The sequence below is a fragment of the Molothrus aeneus genome, chromosome 15 (assembly GCF_037042795.1).
Source record: "Molothrus aeneus isolate 106 chromosome 15, BPBGC_Maene_1.0, whole genome shotgun sequence".
Classification (NCBI taxonomy): Eukaryota; Metazoa; Chordata; class Aves; order Passeriformes; family Icteridae; genus Molothrus; species Molothrus aeneus.
Genome location: NC_089660.1, coordinates 13,669,885 through 13,694,955, shown reverse-complemented (window position 1 = coordinate 13,694,955; position 25,071 = coordinate 13,669,885). Strand labels below are relative to the sequence as shown.

Below are 25,071 nucleotides of genomic sequence, written 5' to 3'. Positions count from 1 at the left end.
TTCACAAACTCCTCACATACAATTTACTTTTATTTCCTGAAGTGACTCTTTTCAACCTTACAGGGACTCAGTCTTCCAAGTACATTGACACAGATAGAAAAAAAAATATTACAGGGACTAGATATCGCTTTAAAATAGAACTGCATTTCCTACACAACCAAAGTGTGCACCAGAAAATTCAGTTTGACTATGGAGAGCACAAACGAACCATACAAATTAATAGACCTCAGCAATTTGTCAGAAAAACCTTTAGGCTTCCATTTCCAACTCAGACAGGTTCTAAATATGAAAAAGCACAGGGAAAATATTCTGCAAAAAGAAAGCACAAAGAGAAAATACACCACACAATTTCTTAATAGAATAAATTCAATCTTTGCTCCTCTTAAAAGAATTTTAAAGGTATTGTAAAAGAATAAGCATATAGGGGTAAACTTGCCTCAGCTCATTTGCATGACACAGTTATAGTCAATATAGCCTACCCAGAGTCCTGCCTTTTGCTGTAAAGTCAGGCAACCAGAACACCATCTTCAGTTAGAAAAAATAAAGTATGTGTTTACTAGTCAAGCCTCAGTGGTGGAGATGTCATCAAGATGAAATTACCAAGTATTCTGATTTTTTTCGCAGTATAGGTAAACCTTGGTAACACTACAAAATCCCAGATCATGGTATCTGTTTCATTCTATGAAGCTAACTTCAAGAATAGCTTAATCCATTTGTCCTGTACATAAAATGACATTAGGAGCCAAGCCTTGTGAGCTGCAGCACAGTCAGCAGCAATGATAGTACAGCACTCATTTTGAGAGTCAAAAAAACCCTCCCTAGGCTGTTGCTTTAGCCAGGAAGGTCACAGATGAGTTATGGTATATTTCTTACAACAAAGCATTTATTTCTCTGCATGCCTGTAGAGATAATACTTGTCAGATTAGCTCTTTTTCTTTGGAATTCCTCACCACTGCTTTAGCCAGTCTGTGTTTCCCAGCAGAGGGCTGTTAATTTAAGTCCAGTAGGACTCAAATCTGAGCTTATTAATGGTTGGATGGACTCAAGTAAAAACACATCTGCTCCCACACCTCAGTCTCCTCTCCTTGTTTTTCCTCACTTATTGAAACACATTTTCAGTTTCCCACCATAAATTCCACGAAATCCTCCCTATCAATGAGCCATATTCTACTCTCAAGCCACCTCTAAGTGATTTCTCAAGCTTAAAAAAAGGACAGGGAGGTGAATCAACTAGGAAACAAAATCCTCATCTGCCAGCATTTGATCAGTTACAGCTTATGGTTTTATCTCCCCAAACATTTTCCCATTAAAAAAAAAATCGAAGGCTTGCAATGCTCTATGTATCAGTACATGTAAAAAAAAAAGACTTCAGAATTTAATAGGATTTTATAGGGACTCAGCTTTGTGAATTACACTCATATTAAAAAAAAAAAAAACAAAACTCTAAAGTAATTTCTATTTGATTTGAATCCATTTATGTATGACAATATCTGCTATAACCTGACAGGAACAGTCCAGCAGAAATTGCAAGGACGTGACAGCAGGAGTTCGCTCCCTTCCCACTTAACCTGCCATCCTCTGAAGTGGGGAGGAAAGTCACCAAGCACTGTGTAATCCTTCCCTCCTGCTTTAGAATGGAAAAAAACCTTGGTATGAAAAAAATATCCATTAGATTAATTTTTACTCAGATGAACCATTTTCTCAAAGGTCCCGTTAGGCTGAATTCTGAACCAGAAGCCTGTTACACACCTATTTTAAAGGCAGCATGATGCAGAAACAGTCCCTTTGTGAACTGCTACATCATGTCCATCAGAACTGAAACAGAAAATTGTAAACACAAGGAAAACACAATTCCAGCCTAAGAAACACTGAAAAAAAGCATGTAATGTACATAAAGTATATAATTCCAGTCTTTTGGTCCAGCTCAGCAGAAACATAAAAAATAAGCCACAACATAGCACTTAAATGATCCCACATATTATGAAGGGCATGGTTCAAGACAGAAAAGAGAGGAAGGTCAGTATTAAACCATAAACCTGACTTCTGGACCCTCCTACCACAGCCTGACCTTCCCTGGGATGCAGGTTCCTGGCTGATGGCTGCTGTGAAACTACAATTGCATTACACACAGTCCTACATGATGTAGGACTGGATCAGGTGTACCTTGGCTCCTTCTGCTTCATGTACAGGACCTGAAAAGAGGCAGCAACCCTTGGACCTGAATTTGTTAATGGCACCTCCAAACTGCAAGAGTAATAAGCTTATTTTTCAGGCTAGAAGAGAAATTATTGATAAGTTACAATGTAATGGGCATGACCAAGAAGCTGGCTTAGATTTCTTGGTTTTGTTACAAATGTTCTGAATAGGAAAAAAAAACAAACAAATGTCTCATAAAATGTGTCAAAACATACACCCTTAATAGAGCACTGCCATTAAGGTGATTACATATGGGACATTTAGTTACTCAGAATATATTTCATTATGATTTGCAAGCACCTGAACAAATATTTGCCCCCATCCTGTGACACCAGTGTTCTGAAGCTGGACATCATTTGCAGCCATGACTGTTACTGGCAATGGGAGCCTGACTTCTGCTGGGAGTTGTGCCTTGTGATGCCTGACAGCTGGGATCTTTATAAACCTGAATTATCTGTGTTTGTGCCTTAACTGCACAAACCCCAAAAAGTTAAAAAGTGAAGATTAAACTATTAAGTATATCTACTCAAGTGCAGATTTTTAGAAATGTAATAGCTTTTACTTAGATGTAATGGCTTCCAAAAATCAACTAATGAAACTGAAGTAAAATAATGAATAAGAGTGAATTAATGCAGTTTAAGTAGTATTTTAAACCCACTTGATTTTTTTCTCCTCAGTGTCTTCATTTAGATACACCTATACTTTAATTTTCTTGGTGGCACTGATAATTACAAACACTGTACCCATGTAAAATGTTTCAACTTTTAAAAACACATTTTTAAATTAATCAGACTATGCATGAATGGGGTTGTTTTGTTTGACCATGAACATTTCAAATTACTTGGATTTAAAAATACTTCTTGCGTGCATTTTTCAAAAGTTCCATGAATTCTAAAGACTTTATCCTGCGGTGCAAAGTTACCTGAGGACAACTCATATTTCCTTGCATTCTCAAGAAATGGATAAGGAAAGGATAAGGAAGCTCCTCTCCACAGAGAGATGAGGCTGGCCACCACACATATAATCCATACATGCATGGTTAGCCATATTCAAACTACATCATGCTTTGTGAATAGACTGAAGTATCACACAGAGAAAAGATTCCTAAAGTTACCCCTGCGTTAAACATCAGAAGAAAGGAGGATTATTGACAAAAGGACAACAACAAACTCAAACCCTGTATTTTCACTTCATGTTTTAAATCAAGGTTGGGTCCACAATTTTCTAGAAGCAATGTTTATTTTTGATAGGGAGATGTACCCTGAATTTCAGGAAACCAGAAATGCATCTTGTTACAGGTTTTTTAATTAAGGCAATGAAAGATTTACAGAGCTTAGATGGATATTACAATCTGAATAAACCCATCTAGAAGCAGCTAGATGGGTTTATTGCTACTTTTTTTTTTTTTCCTTAACACTATAAAAATTGCTCCTGGGACTGCAAATTATACTGGTACAAGCAATGTAAGTTGCTATCAAGAACAGTATTAGAAAGAATCAAGTGACCACAACAGCACACTCCAAACACAATTTTTCTTGTACATGTGAACCATGAAGGAACTCATTGACTATTATGACAAAAATTCCTCTGGTACAGGCCAAGAGTGGCAGAAAACCTTGTGCTAGAACTTGCCAGGGTGAAGGGGCCATAGCCATGTCATGGTGCACAGGGTCTCTTTCCTTGCCTTGGGAAACAAGGAAATCCATGCTCTGCTCAGGGGCTCCCTCCACCTGTGGCCTTTTCCCAGCAGAAAATGATTTAAAATTGAATCTCCTGGCACCACAGGGCACTCCAAGGAACACAGTACCACTGTCATGGAGCCTGTGGTGAATGCTCAGAGTAACACTCCCAGGATCAACAAAAAAATTCTGTCTCTGGAAAAGATCCTCCATAGTGAGCCCTGGGTTTGGCCAACATGCAAAGTCTCCAAACATGCTCAGTCAAATCCTAGTGACATTTTTCTAGGAGTCACCCTAGGGAAATAATAAACCTGGATTCACAATGAAAGAAATGGTTATCACTGACTTCTGAGATGTTATTCACACTTAAAGTCAGATTTAGATGAGTTACTCCTAGAAAATTGTGCAAATTCAGCTCATTTTTCCTCTTCTCTCCTTCTCCCTTTTACTTCACAACTCATTGCTAAGGTGTGAGAGCCCTCACTGAGCCTCCACTATCGTCTCTCTTGATGCCTACCTTTGCTATTTCTTTGACTGACTTTTGTTCTCCCCAATCCAGCAATTTCAGACATCTTTATTAAATAAATTATATTAATAAATCTGCTTGAACAGGAGTAATTCCTACATTAATAAAACCCAGTAAAAACATGTCTTTGACTTCACCTTTGTATTTTTAAGTTCTATTTTCTAACAACAAATAAAGCACTCTAATCTTTATTTTTCTAAATTATTATTACAGTTTTTGTGATGGATAGAAGCAATACGCATTTTCCAGAAACACCAGAAAATTAGAATAAAACAAGACACATGGAATTAACTGAAGTGGAACTCTCCCTTTTGATGGATGGCTTGAAGTTTCACTAATCAGAGAAGTTTGCAAAATAACTTCTGAGTAGTTAAGAATACATGCTACACAGACAACAGAAAGGGAAGTAAAAAACCAACAGCGGAAATATTAGCTAATATAAATAAAAATGGATTACTAATCTAAGTGCAAAGATTTTTTTGCCTTTTTCAGCTCACAATGTTATTCATGCCCCTGAGCAACTCACTTCATCTTTTTTCTCCTGCACTTTGTCTGTAAAATGGGAATGAACCAACATCATTTATCCCACTGGCGTAATATGTGAGTTAGAGTAAGACAAAAAAATAACAAAATCCAAACATCTCAATTATTTAAATAGGATTTGGTACATCAGAATGACATATATAATCTCAGCTTTTGTTCTCTTCAGGAAAAAAACCTATGAATTACTTAAAATCTATACATTTTTCATTCTTAAGCATTTCACCTCTGTCTTCTTCCATTTTATATCATTTTTAGCTACATAAAAGATGAAGTAGAGGCATTTCAAGTTGTTTTTCTTGGACTTTAAATCTTGGGTAACTTCTTATTTATTACCTTTCACCACAAATTAACATGCACATCAAGACAAGTTCATTATCATTTAGACGCCTGTTAAATAGATGAAAAAAGAATTGCATCTTTAAGTGCCCTGGATTATCAACTGGTATTCAGTGCTGAATAATTTTATAGTTCATAATAATCAGTTTGCTTTTCTTCCTTTCTAATTGAAAAGCTCTGAAAGTAAAATTTATTTTCTTAGTAAATAAATGCTCGTTGTCAGAAGCTACAATAACATTTGCTTTCTGAAGGTAAGAAAAATGTCTGGATAAAATAAATAGTAAATGCAGTTATATACATAAAACTATGATATGTCTATATATATATATATGAAACTATCTAGAAGAATAAAATACTACATTCTTATGCAAGAAATAAAGCCAAGCTCAGCATATGCTTGTCCTGCTGATGTGAAATTTCACCTCCCATTAGGAAAATGACATTTGCTTGAACACAGCCCCAGCACGGGAGAACTGAAAAGGGAGAATTCAAATCCATGGAAAGTACTGGCAGCCAAACAGACCCAAAATCATTGTAATCAAGCATGAATAATGTCATAATGAAAATGCTAAAAAGTAAAGTGACAGCTTTATACTGAGAACTCAGATATACCGTGGCTATTAATTATTTAGGGTTAATTATTAGAAGGAGAAAGAATTTAAAAAGGAACTATCAGCACAGCACTTCAAGCTCCATCTCTCAGAGTTCAGTCACACACTTGACAAATACAGACTGTAGGAAAAAAAAGATTTAGGTGGGGAAAGATGACACCACAAGCACAATTCCAAATTCATCCAGGGCTGTGCAAACACTGCCTGGTGTGTTCTGAGCTTGAGAAGAGCAGTGAATAAAATAAAGCACCACACACTCTGCCTCAGAAAAACCCAGATACCTCAGTACCATTTTTTTTTACATCTCAGTATTAATTGAGATAAGAGCTCATTCCACAAGTTCTGCTAATGCTTTCTCTTCTTGCTGCTTCTGCCCAGAGTTAGCACCTTAAAGCCCACAATTGACACCTTTTGTTCTTTAGCCTCTTTCAGCATTGTTCCTGACCAGCCCTGTTCACCTTCTCTTCCACATCAATCCTCATATCTGAAAATTCACTTTACCTTTTCAATATGGAAGATACTCTCACTTCTATTAAATTCACTAGATTTTTTTTTTTTGTGTTTTTACAAGTCTTTATTTACTACTATCATTCTGCACAGGTTAGAAGTCTTTAAGAAAAAAGCACTGAGATTAAAAAATCAGAAAAAAATGATGTAATTGAATAGTGAATATAGAGATAAAAAGGAAAAACCACAAATGCATTCAAAATATTTTGCCAAGATTCTTGCAAAGAATTCATTGAGAGAAAAAAAAAAATAAAATTTGACAGACACACTCTACCACCTGCATATCCAAAAATATCTATGGATTTCAGCAGAAATATAAAACTCCAAGCACAACAGTCTCCTTGACAGTAAGACAAGAAGCCACTTTCCACAAGTGCCCTCTCTCCCCTCATCTGCATTTCAGATTATGCCATATGTTAATTTACAACCTGGAGTAATAAGAAATTGAAGATAGTCCATAGGAAAATGTTTTTAAGTGGAACAGGAGGAAGTTAAATGATAAGAAGTCACAGTTTGCCCTCTTATGCAACAGGGTCTGCTTCATCCTTAGCTGCTCACTCTGCTAAAAGATTTCCTTTGGTTCTTTCACGGGAGGTTTGTGGCTGCCAAAGATCAAGTGCAGAACCAAACCACAGAACTCCCTTCTTAGAGCTGCTGACAACAGAAAAGTACTTTTCAGTATTTCAGAATTCCTTTCAGGCTAAAAAGGTAAAGTTTGTGCAGAGATTTAGCCCAGCTTCACCCTCTGTCCTGAAAGCTGAAATTATAAAGGCCTTTGAGAGCCATCATCTCTGTAAAAGGTTCTCTTACAAAAACAAACAATAAATGAAGTACTTCAGTCATTTTCTTACATATGAACAAGATGAATTTAAGCCAAACAATTTGGCTTTCCCCTCCTCCCCCCCAGGAATATTGCAGAGTATTAAGTAAATTATACTGCTGGAATAAATGTAGTAAACATACGAGGTACAATACATCTTGTTTTTAAAAAAAAGCATGTTTGCTATTCACTGACAGTACCAATAACTTTGAGTCTGCCTCCTTGCTAAGTAGTCATATGACCTCCAGAGACATAGATTTTAATTCCTGTTTTGAAAACAGTACCATAAACGTGTCCAGGAGCTTAATTTATTTAATCATTTGTGGAAATTTACTGTGCATTTCTGTAACAGCATTTTTTGATATGCAACCATAAGTCCTCTCTTGCAGCACATTATTCCCATCACCTGAGGAGGATCTAAAGTAAATCTCTATCAGTTTGAGCCATTTATTTGTTTGCAGATCCCTGGTGCAAACACAAGTAAATAAGCCTTACCCATGGCCTGATAAACACACTAAGAAATGGATTTTCTTGACTATCTGAAATGGTCACTCTCTCTTTTGATCTGAATAGAAGGGTGGCCCAGAGGGTTCCCTTCCATGGAAATTTCCAGGGCTAGGCTGGATGGAGTCTGAGCTACCTGCTCTGGTGGAAGGTGTCCCTGCCCATGGCAGGGCCTTGGAATGAGATGGTTTTGATGCTCCCTCCAACCCAAACCCCTCTATCAACTTCAGCTTATCAATTTCACTGCTTCAACTATAGCTTAAACAATGAGAATAAAGAAACCATGATGCTGGGATAATTAAAATAATTTAAATTGAATTAAAATCAAGTTAAAATTCAAAACAATGATATAATAAGAAATATCATAAATTTCAGGGAAAAAATTGAATCTGAATTAAAACCCTATTCCCCACTACTCCACAGCTGAGCAAATGGATACTTTAGATTCAATAAATGAATCAGTACAACTAAACAATAAAACACTTATATATTTGTATATTTTAGAGCATGATGTTACATCTGTAAAAAATGTAAAAAAATTACCTAATAATTTCAGGTTTCTTTATTCCATCAAGTCACTCTATTTATTCCAAGTTCTTCCTTTGCCTTCTTATTCTACAGATCATCATCAAGTCTTAAAATGCCAAAGTTTTTGGTTTTTTTTAATAAATAACACACCTGTATGGTTAAGAGGATAAGTTGCTACACTTGTGAAATATTTTTTGAGATACACTTCCTTAAACTGAATACTAAGATTCTCAGGAGTAAAAGAGATACTGGAGAAAAACTAGATAAATTCTATTCCATTATGCTTTTGCAAGCTGTAGACATAAGGAGAAAAGAGAGAGACCAACAAAAAATTCATTCTAAAACAATACTTCAGAGGAATTTTGTTGACAAGGACTGTTCTGCTCATGTAGTGATGGCCACAAAAAACATCACACAGCAAACCCCATGTGGGATAGACACACTGGGATCAAGGTGTAATATTGTTATGCTGTCAAAAAAATGAAGGAAGAAGATGAATTTAAGAGACTGAAATTAAGATGGAGGAGTCTGTCATGCAATAACAGCCTATAAGAGTTACAAACCCGACATATAAACATAAAAAAGCAAAGCTGACATATTTGATAACCACAAAGGCAGCTTATCCCAAATATACTCTCAATTACAGTCATTCTGCATTACACAAAATGCAAAAACAAGTCGAGGGAAGCACAGCATCACAACACCATCTCAGTTTTTCTGTTTTTTACTTTGTCAGCCTCCTGCCTGGGCAAACAGGAAGGTTTTTTGCTTCTCTTCTCTGTGGGAAGGCAGTTTGGCCTCTTCCAGCACACACACCTCTCACCCTGCCCCTCGCAGGAATGTGGAACATGGCACAGCAGCCCCTCGTGCCCTGAGCATCACCAGGGAAGCCCAAGGTTTCCTTTGAGGGTGAATTCCACAAATGCAGCTGAGCCCCAGCTGTGTGAGCAGCTCCCCAAACCAAGCAGCTGTGGGCAGTGGCATTTTTCCAACACACCTTGGGATGTCAAACCAGCCCCTCTCATTTGCCTGCTCCGTGGCAGCTGCCCCAAACTGCCCCAGCACAGGAACAAGAGCTTCATTAGGCTTTGGTAATAGGAAAAACAAGCACAAAGGTTCATTTTACTTCAGAAACGGTAAAGAAACGGGCAAACACGGATGAGAGATTGTTGCACTGAGTCAACAAGAGAGACTCACATAACTCAAGTACTGAAGACATCTAAACCCACAATCTGTTGTGTACACAGTGATTTCAGAGAGCAAACAACATTTCAGTTTTCTGTGCTGTGTTCTGGTTGAATTGTCCACATTTGAGCAATCCTAAATACAAGTGCAGGATTTTAGTCCACATATAACACTAGGTAATATATATTTCCAAGTACCTCAAATTTAATGTTCTTTCTTCTAATTAGACTTCTGCTGGATCTGTAGGCAGTCTTATAAACCACTTTAGCCTTAATTTTTCATTATGAAAATTGTAAGTATTCATTAACTTTGGAAGACATGGCATTACAGCTGTGATATATCATTCCTCATATTATTAACAATCTACTTTATAAATTCAGGGCTTGAAGCACATACTGGTAATAATGCCTTACGAGTTTTATTCTTGTAAGAATTTAGAAACAAACTTAACAGGAGCCCACACACTTGGTTGCCTAGTCATACACAAAATTTTATTTGCTGTAATTACTTTAGTGTTAGTGTCAGAATATATCTGCAGCAAGTTCAGCAGACACACTAGAAACTAAACCCCAACCCCCAAAAAGAGAAACTATGTGACTAATACTTCTCTTTCCACCTCTCTCTTTGGTAAAATAACTTAAGCAAGAATAAAGTACAGATTATCACTTTTTGTGTAGTAAACTTTTAGCATATTGTAAATAATTCTAGTCAAAGGTAATGCTTTCCCCACAGAGACTAAGTACCATTTTAGTTTTCTTCAATATCATTCAAATGCCTATCTCAGGAATAGAAAAACTTCAAAGGAAAATCAGATATTGCTATGAAATCAAATTGACTGCCATCTATAAAAAGTTTTTTTGGTACTCTAACTACATAATGTAAAAAATTATTATTGTATTTATAATATTTACTATATCATTGTAAACTGCCAACCTTAAAACACAGTACTCTACTGGAAGTAATTTTTAAAAGTGAATATAAAATTCTAGACCAGCTACCACAGAGTAGCCATTTGCTTGAAGGAATAACATTTATGCAATTTGTTTTACATGATGGTCTTTTTTTTTAATTATCTAACATTGCTTCTGGTCTTAGTAGCAAAACCTAAAATACTGATAATTTTTACTTCAGTATTTAAACAAATGGAGTTGATTAATGTATTTGAGAAGACAAAGTTGTACTGAACTGAGTCATCTGCAACTGAGCCTTTACCATTTCATATAATCAAATATGATTATGAATATCAATTTCATATTCAAAATTTCCACTTGTTATCACAGACAGCTTGCTCTCTTCTAGGTAAAACTGACCACGGGCCATTCTGTGGTTTTCACATGGAATAGTGGAAAAAAAATACAGCTGATATTAGCCAGCTGCTCAAATTTCCTTAGCATTAGACATTTCTTTATATTCTACAAGTGCTGGTGGAACTGCAAAATAAAACCCCTCAGCTGCAGTGCTTGGTGCCATCCCCTTGTAAAAGAAAATTTCTATAAGGTTTATGTGGCACATGACTTTGGAAAAACATGCCAAGAGAAGAAACACAGCAAACAGCAAGCACCAAGAGTCCAAAGCTGGGAGTGGATAAATTGGGCAACAAGGAAAGAAGGAATACGAGAGCGAGGACGCGTTGCTAAAAGATGTCCAACAATGCCAGGAGTGGCAGGGCAGACCTGGGCTCAGAACATGGATAAAGGAGCAATCCTAGGAATAAAACAGATAGACATTGGCAAGTTCTTCCAAACAAATTGTTTTTTTAAGCTGAGGAAGGATCTTGCAAGGCAATCAACAGAAGACCAAGACTCAACATTCAAAATTACACTGGACAAACTACACTGGAGAGACATTTCAGCACTGATGATCAAACTGCTCCTCTCTTGCAATCCTCTTCAAACAACTGTGTTACTTTGTGAGAGTAGTGATTGTCATGAGGAACACACTTGACTGTGTAAGGAAAACAGAGTCCAGCAGCATCATCAAAAGCAATTGTAGCTACACACAAGCAAGAAAACAGAACTGCCTTCACTGCTCTGTCAAGAGCAGTTTCAAGTATTAAATTCAGTTTATAACATCCAGGTTTTGACCAAAGTTTAGGGGGGAAAAAAATAGGTCTTAACTACTGTACTTTCCATAACACTTCTTTAGGTGAGTGATTTATTCCTCCATTTTCTGGATTTGCTCAAATTCAGCTAAAATAAGATCTCTTTACTTTCACTGCATTATGAAGAAACAGCCAACTGGTTTTTTTGAGCTTTCTGCATCCATTTTAACAAGGTTCTACCACACACAAAAACATCTGAGCCTCACTCCACCTCCCATATTAGCAGCAGCATTCCTCAGAGAGGCTTTTCTCCAAGCAGTTTTAAAAATCTATCTTTTCATTCTGAATAAAACAGGATGTAGAGATGGCCACCAGTGGAGAAGCAGGAATCACAAACCCATAACCCAACGATTCTAAGGAACTGTGAGCAAGTAATTACAAATAAAACTGCTTACATTCATGCAACTTGTTTGGCAACAGCAGCACAGCATAAGGAAAGCTGCTACAATTCATAACAGCATCTTGTAATAAAACAGCTTTATGCATCCCTCTCAAACTGTTTAGTGCTCAAATCTCATCAGATGGCTGAGTAAGCATTACACTTTGGGACAGTAAATCTCTGTTTCCAATATGGTCTGCATTCACAGACACGTACTTTTGCACTCACTGTAGTCACTTCCAGCTCAGCACTCACATGGAAAAAAAAAGAAAGGCAAAAAGGCAATACATAAAGACATCTGTATGCTATTTTGTCTAATCAGCTATCTAGACTCTGAAACCATTTTGGAACCTCAAAAGGAAGTGACTGCTACCAGCAAAAGCTAATTTGAAGTTGGATTTACGAACATGAAATAGTGTCAAAGAATCACCTTTATACAAGTCACTGTCTCTTCAGCCTGTCTTTATCCACATCACTGGGGTACAGAGGGCATTGCCATGGTATATTTCAGTTCCATCAGAGACAAACTAAAAGGTAGGAAGGGGTTTAGAAACCACCACAAAGTTGAAATTCATGACAGAAGATGACATTATACAGGCAGATGCTTGAAAAGCTCTGCTTAGATTGACAGACAGCTCACAGAACATAACTGAATGAACTGCAGCATCTAATTAAATCTGTACAGAAAAACACTGGGTACTGGGGGTTTCCAATAACACAGAAAAGAGCATCACCAGACCTAATGGCTAAAACTGAAGCCACTTTCCAAAACCCAGAGAAAAGCTGGCATCTGTTTTTACCATGGAGGCTGAGCTCCCACAGTCACTGCCCATCAATGGAAATCATGGATTTTCATTATCTACTTCTGCTTCATGGTCTATTGATATTACCAAAACTTCAGAATGTGCTTAATTCAAGGAAAGAATACTGGGATCAACATAGAAATAATCTGATGAAAGTTAATGAGCAACCCAAAAGCAAGCCAAGGAAGGTAATTTCAGATCCTCTGACCTGGAACTCTGAATCAGAGACAAATAATACAAAACAAACAGGACAAATGCTGGGCCCTGCTTACCCAATTACTTCCTTATCATTTTGTTTTTCTACTGATTTATAGGCTTTAAATGAATTGGTCATCAGCACTCAACTCCAAAACCTCCATGGTTCTCTAAGGAAGACAATGAGCTTTGGGTGGTATTTTCATTTGTTTGAAACTTTCCTTATGTTTTTCTTGCTGAGTGAAGTGTGTGCATTTGGGCCCAGCCACAATATTTTAAAAGCTTCTAGAAATTACATAATGCATTGGAGGTGTTAAGAGAACAAACAGGGAGGACAGAGGAAATATCAACAGAGCAGTCATCACTACAGATGAAGCAGCTGTCCACTGAATTGAGAATTTAGTCCCCAGTAGCAAGACATTTCAAAACAACATGGGGGACAACAATAAAGCAGAAAAGACAATTACAGAGTAAACAAAAATACACCTAAAACCTGGTCCCAATGCATTTGAGCTGAAAACTGACTCGTGCATTGGAGCAGTGAATACCCTCTGGTGCTTAACCCATCTTCCACACACTCCACTAAAATACAGATATCTAATCCTTTCCTTTTCTGAAGATGCAGACCTTAAAGACATGTGGCATTGGAGAGTTCATCAATGAAAAATCCAAAATAAATGCTGTTGCATGTTAAATATTTGCTGAACTCCATTTTATTTAAATAGTTCTTTTTTCCTATATTAGAAGAAAAGAGAAGAAGGAAAATGGCCTAATTGCTCTTTACCAGAAAAAAAGCTTTAGAGGGGTTCTCAATTTCACAGAAACAAAATTATATTCACTAAAGCAAATTCAGGACTACATGTAAAAACTCATTTTCTGGAACCCACCTAGGATGCAGAGACAGAGATGCCCAATTCAAATCCAGATCAAATGTAAAAGCTTTCCAAATCTGACATTTCAATGTTAATAAGTGTATTAGGAAAAAATCTAAGCCTCTCCATCAGTTTGAGAACACTCACAAGTAATTAGCCTCCCTTCCAAACACATCTTGCTGAAAACCAGATGCTAAAAAATAGCAATTGAACTTTGGAAGACAAGAGACAGAAGGTGGAACAAATTTGCAAGATTTCCTAAATGTGAGCTGTTTTCATTATTAGAATGAATCAAAAATCGTTTTCATTTAAAGTATCTTTTTTAAAAACTAAAACTATTATTTCATCTCCATGGAGTACATTCTCTCCCTTTAGAGTAGATTTTAGTATGAGACAGAGCATCCACAGATGTGTGTAAACAAAGTTCTTAGAAGAGTGTGTGCTCACGTGTGTATGAGAAAATGGAGAAGGGTTTATAGGATCAAAAATTATTATTTTCAGTATCCAAAGTCTTAGAATTCTATTACATAGCAGAGTAAAGGGATGAGGGGAAAAAAAATACACCAAGGAAAGGTTTTGTTCAACACCCAGTCAGACCCCAGCACTACAAGATGAACAACCATGGCTTTCATTGAAGCACAAGATCTTGTATTTAATAGAAATTTGAAACTATGAAGTATAGAAAGCATATTTCCTATTAATTTTGAAGTTTTTCTGAAAAGGTATTTTGCATGCAAATGGTTACTAAACCTATTTTAGAGCAGACATGAAGTTTTTTTTTTTCTTTTATTCAGTGTGTGCTTACTACACATTGATAACATCCAGTTTTTAGAAGTTTTCCTTTTATATGTGGTTTATACAATGTGCATGTAACTTTGCAAATGGTTTTAAAAAATAGAACCTTGTTTAACTTAATCATCAACTAACGAGGAATCCAGTGGAGAAACAGCAAAAATAGAAGTTCTTTTTGAAAGCTAAATAGAGGAGCAAAAAAGAGGAAAAAAGGAGCTTAAGTGTATATAAACTTATATACTTGCATCAGAAATCCCTGCATTCTGAGTCTCTAATTTAAACTGTAAACAAATGCTGATTTTTAATAATGATCAGTTGTGGGAAACTGCTGAGAATAAGAAGTTATTCCCTGAGAGAAACTTTGTGTACAGAGAATTCTCGCATTATGTCTAGCTGTTGTTTATTCTACAAATACATATTAATATTGGAATAGTACTGGGTTTTCCAGCACTGGTGTTATTAATTATTACTGGAGCTCCCATCAGAGCTGCTCAACTTGTCCAGCAGGTGAGAAGAGATGAAGATGAGCCAACTTTGCTCAGCCCAGGTCAGACTCTGACTCCCAGGGGTCAGCCCAGCACAGGACTCACAATGGATGAAGATATAAAATGGTGAAATGCCAAGAAAATAGGAAGGGGAACGTAAGGGAAGTGAAAAGGGAGAGATTATCACAACTGATTTCAACTACCACTGGTGAACCAGAGAGCTTGCTGCTCAGAAGGAAAGAAAGAAATCAAAAGAAAACAAAGACACAAACGAAACTAAACCCCCAAACATTACAGAGCAAAACAACAACAAAAACAACCAAAATACCAAGAGAAAACAATTTGTGCATATTTAAAAGAACCCCAAAGACAGAAGGTCAATCCCCTGATGTCTTCCTGAAAATCCACTTCTAAATACATTTTCTTCTAGATTTTATTGTGACTCAGATGTTATATACACAAAGTTTTGGTTTAATTCCCGTCTATTGCTATTACAGCTCAAAAGGGCACTTGACTGATATTAGAGTATAAATCAGAGGAGGAATGTTAGGTTTGGGTTTGACTTTCTTACCTTTTCCTTTCTTAAAAGCATACTGACAGAAGGCTGCTCTAAAGGTTTCTACTTTCATTTATTTGCTAGTTTAGCAATGCTGCTACATTGCTCCATTATTAACAACTTCAATACAGATGAAAGCACAGATGAAAAGTGCTTTTGGGTTTTTAAATCACTTAATAAAACCTTATCATGATTTGGGGAGGGAGAGGGTAAGGGAGGGAGGTGTTATTCAGCATCGTTCCTTTATTAAATAAGGTACACAAATTATAATTTTTTATTTCTCAATAAGTCCATGCATTCTAGACAGGAGAAATGGAAGAGAGTTCTGTCACCCTAATACATATTTTACACTGGGATGGTGTTTCTTTCAGGTCACCATTAAAACCAAAGTAAGCCCTGATTCAAGAGAAGTGGAGGTTCCACATGCACTGGCTAGGAGAGGAGAGTTCTCTTGAGGCCTTTTCCCACACAAGCCACCCTACACCTGATTCCATGTCAGAGAATCTGCCACCTTGCCTCTACCCCAAATTTCCTTTGATTATGTAACTGCACAGATACAATGAAAATCAGCAGATTGCAGAATGCCACTCAAAAACCTTGCATGACAAAGGAAAGCTATGAATGTGCTCTCAATCTAGGCAGAAATTTTATTTAATGTCTTTAATCCAAATCTATCAAAACATTTCATTTTCAAAAGGTCACAGGTCCTGGAGAAGAAATATTAAAACTGTAATTGCCAAAGCTCAGTTGGATTTGGAAGGGATACATTAATTTCAACAGAAGAGTTGAGAATGACTCAGGTTTGATGACAAGATGATCAAAGATCTCATCTTGGTGCTTTTGGGAGTATGAGCAGTGAGACAAAGTCTGGTCAGCCCAAGCACCTGTTAGAGCAGCTGTGGCCTCTAAGTAGCAGCCATCAGTCACTGTGAACAGGTAAAACCTTCCTTCAAGTCTGAACAACCTTCATACCTCTCAGGAAAATACTAAAACAAGCCAGCAAGAACTGTTTCAGACTTCTGAGCTCTGAATGTAGTTTTTGTTATTAGCATTTCGCTGACAAACCATGATAAACAAAAAGAGAATGAATGCCACTTTATTTTAACTGATTTTCCAAACCCAGTAATGTATAAGAAGCAGATCAAAACAGCTGTGAATAGTTTCAGTGCCATGGTCAAACCAAATATTTTGCAGTAAGTCAAATGTATTTAGCTTTTTTAATAGAAGAGACAAAATACTGAGGAAAATATCTGCAATTCCTTAAAAACATTCAAGCTTTTTTCTAATAGAAGAACAAAAAATCTCTAAAGACTATTTTAATGATGTTTATTTCCCACAGAATTTAATCCCATCATAACACCCACTCCAAGTTAGAATAAATTTAAATGTATAAATTCCTAGATGTCTGCAGCTGGAAACTGGATACACAAGATGTAATGAACAGAACTTCCACATATGAACCACATTTTTATCCATCTAATGTTAATATAGAAAGTGAGAACAGCAACCAAATCCTAATCTAGATCTGTCACATTTTCTCGAATTTCATGCCAGTAAAAAGTGTTCAATCAGAAAGATATCCAGCTTTCAAATACAAAGAATCATCACACAGACTTTTTTCTAAAAAATTGCTTTCTAAACTTAACAAAATCAGGAAAATAAGGAGTTGCTGCTCATTATCTAACAAAAAAAATTACTTTGGCTCTCTAAAATAAACACTATTTATTTAGAAACAACAACACAAACTAGTTGGGGGAAAAGATAACAATAATAAAAAAATCTGAGTGTTTCAATTCAGTTACCAACAATTTGCATTACCCTTTGTAAAGAGGGCAGAGAAGAACACATTAAGAGCAGAGGGAGGATGAACAGTTATCAAATCAGTAATCAAGAGAAAAAGACCATTATGAAATACTGAATAATGACCTGCAAACTAAAATGAGGCACTTGAGCTGAAGCATCAATCATCCTGATAGGGAAAAGTAATATTTAGATGACTCCTGTACAGTAAAGTAGAACAAACTGCAGTGAAAATGGCTCCAGCAGCTCAGAGGTTCGAGGTGCACGTTGATGCTTCATCTTAGGTAAACATCTCTAAGCAAAGAAAGACCCTCCAAGAACAGAGATTACCCCAGAAATCAGAACTGGGTGTTTGACAGACCAAGCACAACGCAAACACTCCCACGTGTCTGCAGACAAACGTGAGAGAAACAAGGGATTAGACAAGGGCTTAATTATCAACACTAATTATTAGATAGTTTGATTGAAAGGGGAAGACAGACACTGACTGCTGTCAGAGTGTTTGAAACAAGATGAGTGACATGATGCCAGGTATAAGAAATGACCTTCCACTGCAGGATTTCCACAAGTGTGCTAACTTCCCATCCCTTGAGCCACAACATTAGAAATGTGCAGCAGAGAACTATCACAGGCTCTTAACAAGCACAGCTACAAACCAGAAGAGTTTCTGCATTTAACTTATGGTACTCTTAAATGATGTACCTGATGATTTACCTTCCATTGAGAGGGCACAAAACCTATAGATTTATCCCTCAAGCCTGCCTGTACCTTAGCTGGTATGAACCACATCTGGTTCTTCAACTGACACTAAACCAAGGCTTGTAATTCAAATGCCATATCTAATCATTGATTGAATGCCAATTTAACCTGGCTATTTGAGCAAGTAAACCACATGACTAAACACAGTTCCTCTGAAGCAACATTCACAAATGGCTTCAGCACAGAGGCTTACAAGTTCTTGAGACAAGAAAATACCCAAATGACAATAAAACCATGTGAGTACAGTGCACATTAACAGGTTTTCAAGTAAAAACATTTACATTTTTAATTCATTAATCCATTGGACTTAGCAAGGACCATTTTATAAAATAAGAGATTAATTCCCCTAGCTTACAAGTTCATACAGGCAGGTTATTTAAAATATTAGTTGTAGGCTGCAATACTCAATTACAGCCCATTACGAACGGAATTAGATGGGTTTCCTCCTTTTAGTTTTTATGAGGTCAAGGGTGAGCAATATGTGTGAGCAGTGACAAAATGAAGTCAGAGGAACCAGTCCCATTCCCACAGCTCAGTTACCCAGCATTCAGGAACAGGAAAGGATTTCCAAGGCACCTGATGAATAATGAATCTATGTTGGCCATATGGGTTTTTACCATAACAGCGTTTTAGTTGTCTTTTCAATACAGAATCTGGGTTAAAGAGAGACACATTTAGGTGAAAATAACATTAAAATTTCCAAAATTAACCTAGGAAGCAGGATACCAAGCTAGCACACTGGCTAACCCCAATATCTGTGCAAAAGACATCCTCTGCTTAAGGGTCATGGCATTTGTGTCTATCAGATGTTTTGATCAGTCAGTCTCAGTTTGCTCATTTACAAATTGTGGATTTCAAAAGTACCAGAATTCTGAGAAAAGAAAGAACTTTCTAATTTAGCACAAAGCAGTGGAAATAATGCTAAGATAATATCCATTCTCCTAGAGCTCTTTCATAAAACTCCTGGTAGCACTGAGATGCTTTTACAAGGAACAGACTGCACACAGAGAAGCCCCATAACAGGAAGCAGTCCTGACTGCAAACATACCTTGTCTTGGAAACTCGTCCGACTCCCTGTGCACCAGGTCAGACACTCGATTGCCATAGTGCATCCTGCTGTCGTGGTCGTAGGCCTTGAGGGTCTCACTGGAGCTGTAGGACTTCTGGGTGGGCACCCTGCAGTCCTCGCTGTCCAGCGAGGAGCTGGTGTAGCGGCACTGCTTCCCGCAGCGGCCCCGCGTCAGCGAGCGGTGCCTCCTGTCCTTGATGTCCATCCTGCTGAGCCAGGCACGGGGCTGCCAGGAGAGCCACTCTTCTCTTTGGGGTCAGTCACTGCCACCTAGCAACACGAAAGGATGAGAAAGGAGTAAGTAATGCTGCCACAGTGTTTTGTTTTGTTCTACTTTCCCTGGCTTGTCCTTGAAGAACAATGCGGCACAGATCGAGAAGAAAGGGAAGGCCCACATCATGCATCCTCTAAAAAACTGAAATAATTGACCAGAATGGGTGGAAAGAAAAAAGTTAAATGCTGTAAGATAATTGCATTCTATCTAAATTATTTATCAAAGAGTTTAAAAAACAATGACATAACAATAACACTGTCATCTCTGGATTTTTGAATGAACTCTGGTAACAACACAGAACTGACAGAGCAATATTTACTTCTGTTATGCAACAGAAGAAAAGTAGACTCAAACCAGCTTTAATTATTTCCATTCTTCCTGCAGGAAGGCTTGCAATTAAGACTGAAGCATGCAGGAGAGTTCCAAAGAGGAGACCATTCCTATTCAGTGCTCATGCATTACAGAGCTGTACATTATCCTTTAACAACATGTGCACAAGCAGCAACAACTGATTTTATGGCCCCTGGTTAATATTAATCCAAGGCCCCGCTCTGAAGGTGGACAAGGTCTCTCCAGAGGTCCATCCCAGCCCTGACATTCCTGTGTGGCTGTGAGTGTCTGAGCACACTTTGGGGCTTGGCTGCTCTTGTGCACCCCAGAACGTGACTGGATGAGCTTCTTCACCAACCCTCAAGCCGACCAGTTTATCCAACTCAGCATTTGGAGCTCTTGAAAACTGTCTACATCTCCTCTTGTTCAATGGACCATAGAGTTTTTTACAGTGTGCTTAATTAGGACACCCTTACTGTGGCATATAGATTTTAATATATGCATCGTTAGCATACAAAAACTGCAAAATGAAAGCTACTGTAGAAAAGAAGAAATACAGTAAAAGCACAAACATCCTACCCACTGGGGTACTAATTATTTTCAGCTGGTATTAGTAGGTATGTCTTTTTCTCATGGCATTCTATGCCTAGGTCTGTGCTAGTCCTGAGAAATCATCATGACAATTTTTTTTGCTGGAAATGAAATATTCCCACATAAAAAACCCTCAGATTTGCTAATAAGCAAAAATTGGAACAGAACATCTTGCTTTTCTCTACATGGCTAAGAAGTTGAAGGATGGTTTGGGTGAATTTAGCTGGCACAGTTGAAGAGCTTTTCCTTGTCCCTGTCCCCTCTCAGTCCAGGTTCCCCTGCCAAACCCACCCAGCAGAATGGGCCCAGGCCAGAAGCTTGGCTTAAACCACCAAAGCATTTCAGCCGTGATTCCTTGTGCCACCTCTGCCACCAAGGGAGCAAACTGCAGCACAGGATGATAGAACATGCAGAAGGCAGCCAACCCTTTCCCTGTGGCAGCTGTTGGCACCTGCAGGAGAAGAGGTCACAGCACTGGCACAAGCATTGGCTAAATCATTGCTTTTTGAAACAGATTATGGGCCTAAGAGGGAATAAATGTACTTGGCCAGAGGAGCTGGTGACCTAGAGAAAAGGTTTCTTGCCTTCATTTAGATTTGACATTTAGCCTTGTTGTGGTTTTTGGTTTTTTGTTTTTTTTTTTTTTTTCTTTCTGTATTTTAAAGAAGTTAGGTAACCACGAGAAACAGCTGCTTTAAACCACCCACAGGTATTCTGCAATCTGTGAGGAATAAGAACTGTAAACATGCTTACTTTTTTCCTTCTTTTTCATTTATTTTTAACATTTCAGAGAGGAAAAAAAGTCACAAAACAACACCTACAGAAAAGCCAAAACAAAAGCAGAGACATTTGGCACTTGAAACCATTCAGGTTCATTTTATAACTTCAGATTAAAGAGAAAGAAAGATTCAATCTACATTCCTGTTTCTCAGCTCTCTGAGGATGTAGTGGCTGACTCCCCCATATCTGAATTTTTTTAGTTCAACTGTTTGGTGCTGCAATACTGATTGAACTGGAAAGCATGTTAACTGTAAAGCATTTTAACACTGCTGGCATAAAGAGTTTCTTGAAGTTTCAGGAGATATATGATCATTTAGATTAAGAATGCCCAGCTCTTTGATCCCAATTTTAATACTCTCTCATCAAATCCAGATATGAATGTATCACAATTATAAACACAGAAACAGACACAGACATACAGCATGGAGCAAAGCCTGCCAATTACTCTCTGGGAGCCCTTATGATGCTGTTCAACACAAAAGCCTGTCATTCCATATGAATTCTATATTGTCTGTCAGTTCAGATAAACAAACAGCTTTTTGTTTTTATGACTGCTAAACTTAAAGCTGTCTGGCCTGATTTCTATTGTTTCTGAAAGAACATTTAATTCCTTGTTACTGTAGTTAAAAGAAGGATTTACTCTGACTGAGATAAAACTTCTGAGTATTTCCAGGACATTAGCTTATGAAAGCATCTTCTCAGGAAGACAAGAGTCTTTGAAATTGTTCCCTCAATAACCATCATTTTTTAGAGTTTTGTGCAATTTCCCTACAAATACAAATTTAAAAGGAAATGGTAAGACAGTGTTCCACTTCTGATCATGCCTGGAAATATTCCTCAGTCATCTGTACATGCAGAATGTGAGGCACAATGTCTGTGCTACAGTAACTCCAACTGGCTAACACAAGAAAAGACAGAAATGTCCCAAGATCTTTACTTTGATCTTTCATAAGGAAAAATCCTGTTACAAGAATCAGACATCAGAATAACTTGGTGAATAACTTGATTTTATGACACCAGACTATTAAAAAAAATTCATGAACTTTACTAATTTTAGAAGGTCCTTCAAATGCTATAGATAAAATAACATTTTTATTGCAAGTTTAGATCAATGTCATTTTCATATTGATTAGAGTAGTTTTATTTTTTGTTTTCCTTATTTTTCCATTACTTGAGGACAAATCCCAAGCATCTGAGACTAAATACATCTACCTGAACACAACAACATATTCTCAGGGATAATTCTCTCCTCCTCACCTGTGCTTTGGGGATTTATTTGAACCTAAAGCAGCCAGGCAGAAACCAGTTCCAGAGCATCATGCTCAAACCATTCTCAAAACTTAGACAACAGTATCACCATCCATGGCTTAAAACACCATCAATTAAGTTGTGAAATACTCCTAGAAAAGCTATTTCACTTTTTTTTTTGTTCTTATGTTAAATAGATTAAATACTGATTCAATTCAGTGCTAAACACCTTTGCTGTTAGACAGTGAAATATTTATGTACTGTATTCCTGGAAAGGTAAGGTGTGAGAGCTTTGCTTAGAGAATAATGGTGAGATGCAATTTGAGTTCAGAACTCCTGATACTCTTTGACTTGTGTGTCTCAAGGGCACTCTGTGAATGGTTTATTTTGAGTCATTGACCTAAATCATAACTGATTTAATAATTTCTTTTGTTTCAAAGGATTTAACTAATACAGCTCATCCTGACCCACTTACACTACAAAGCAGTACAACCACTAACAAGTGGCTTCAACTGTTTTTCTCTTCTAGTTTTGGTTTAATTATTTCAGAAACACAGGAGCTCTGACTAACTTTCTCAGAAAGGTGTTTATTCAGAAAATATTTATTATTTTTAATGTCCTGCTAAAGGGCTGGTCAAGTTTCACAGGAATAGTCTCAGCTGATCTGGACCAACCAGAGCAGTCAATCTGAAGCAATAAATAGCTCAGGCTGGACACAGATCCCACGCGCCCCAAGTTACACATGTGTAATACATTCTGACTCACAATTCATCCAACATAAGATTTACTGTGGTTCTATAAAGCAACTGTGTACCTGCCCATGACTTGGGCAGGGGCAATGAGAGCATAATTTAAACTGTGGGCAGTGCAGTTAAAACACTGCATGTCCTGTGGGGACAGCAGAGACAAGGGGGAACAAAGAGAGAGGACAAGAGAAGAAAAAGCTGAGGAGAAGAAAACTGAAAAATAGGTTTTTGTTTAGGGGCTTTAAAAACTGACCACTCCTCTTTGTGTTAGCACAGGCAAATCAATACAAGGCATGGAGGGAGGGCTCAAGATGAATTTTAATGGCTTAGAGAAGCTTATGCTAAAACTCTCTGTAAATTTAAAGTTGATTCATGCATTCATCTAACTCAAGTAAGGGCTTATTTGCTGCATTTTGTAATGATCCTGACATGATTACAATGTACAGGCCATTAGAACTGCCACTCACACCACACAGAGCCCAGGAATCACTTGGAAGTTCAGGGAAAACAAAGAACTTCACATTCATATTGTGCCCCCAAATCACCTGGCACAACTAAATCAAAACATTACAATAGTTGCAGACAGTGTTGGAAACAGCCTTTTTTCCTCCTCTTTTTTTTTATTTAAAAGAGGTAGCACACCATGTACATCTGTTCATTAAAAAAAAAAAAAGGTCTCTTAAAAGACTGGACTCCTTTTCAGGAGCAGCAATTGGAAATAGGCTTGTGATTCAGCTATTCAAATGCTGTTCATTATTTTATGCAAAGACTATTTTTTGAAATGAGAAAATGCAACAATTCAGCTTTGGTGCCATGCAAATTTTCAGGCAAAAAAATTAAAATGGTTACTCAACTGTTGTATTTATTTCTGATTTTAATATTAGTGAAAAAGAACATCTCTACTCCTGGATCCTCTCCGTCTATTAAAAAAAAAGGCAATAAACAAAACAAAAATTTAAGCTAAATACTACAACTAAGTGCACCACAACATGTGAACTTTGTTAGATGAAGTAATATCGATGACAAGTATGCTGGTTTTGCAGCAAAAACCAAAATATATTTGGACAATCTGTTTGGTGTAGCCTCATTTTTTGTTGACAAATTGTTCTCCTGAATTTTTTAATTATTTTTTTTTTTCTATCCAAATACTGAATTCTTGTTTTAGAGAGCAACTCTGTATTAAGCTGAAAATTAGATATATTTAGTATGACATGGTAAACAGCTGTGTCAGAACAGTTGTGATGAATGATTCAAGTTAAGTAACATAAGACACATAATGCTTACAGGCATTCTGTGTTCTGCTTTAGTGCAGGAAAAAACCGTTTTATTTTTTTCCTTTTCATAAATAAAAGCTCTAGGAAGTATTTTCAGGCTAATGGCAGTCAAAATAGTACACACAACAACAAAATCGAGCACTGAGCTAAATAATTATCCCATATATATATTTTTATCTGTTTAGATATACATGTTTTTATTTCTAGACTGTTATCAGAGATTCCTATACTCCAGGAACTTCTTATAAATCCCAGAACTGTTTCAATCTATTATGAAAATAGCATTCCATTAAGAAAACAACATGCCATTGAGAAAGGATGAAATGCCCAGGAGCTAGAGACAGTTTTCCAACAGTGCCCCATCAGTCACTGGCTGCTGAGGATTAACCCCTTGTTCCTCCCTGAATGGAGGTGGGGGGATCTGAGCCCAGCTCTTCCTGTCCCCAGGGGCCTCAGAACCACAGCTCACACCAAGGACAAATGGAGAATTTCTTCCTCAGAGCACAGCTGGAAAAGCTTGTTATAGATGGATAATGAGATGATTGGCTCTTGCAATTAAGGGATAACTATTGTGTGAATGGT

The 25,071-nt window shown here is 37.2% G+C and overlaps 1 protein-coding gene across 1 annotated transcript in view; it reads right to left on the bottom strand.

Moving 5' to 3' along the window:
• Window positions 1–25,071, bottom strand: part of TENM2 (teneurin transmembrane protein 2) — a 619,525-nt gene that overhangs the window by 464,501 nt on the left and 129,953 nt on the right. Inside the window, exon 3 of the mRNA XM_066560474.1 lies at window positions 19,226–19,516. Coding sequence (XP_066416571.1) covers window positions 19,226–19,451 — 226 coding nt within the window. The 5' untranslated portion in view covers window positions 19,452–19,516. The remainder of the gene's footprint in view (window positions 1–19,225; window positions 19,517–25,071) is intronic.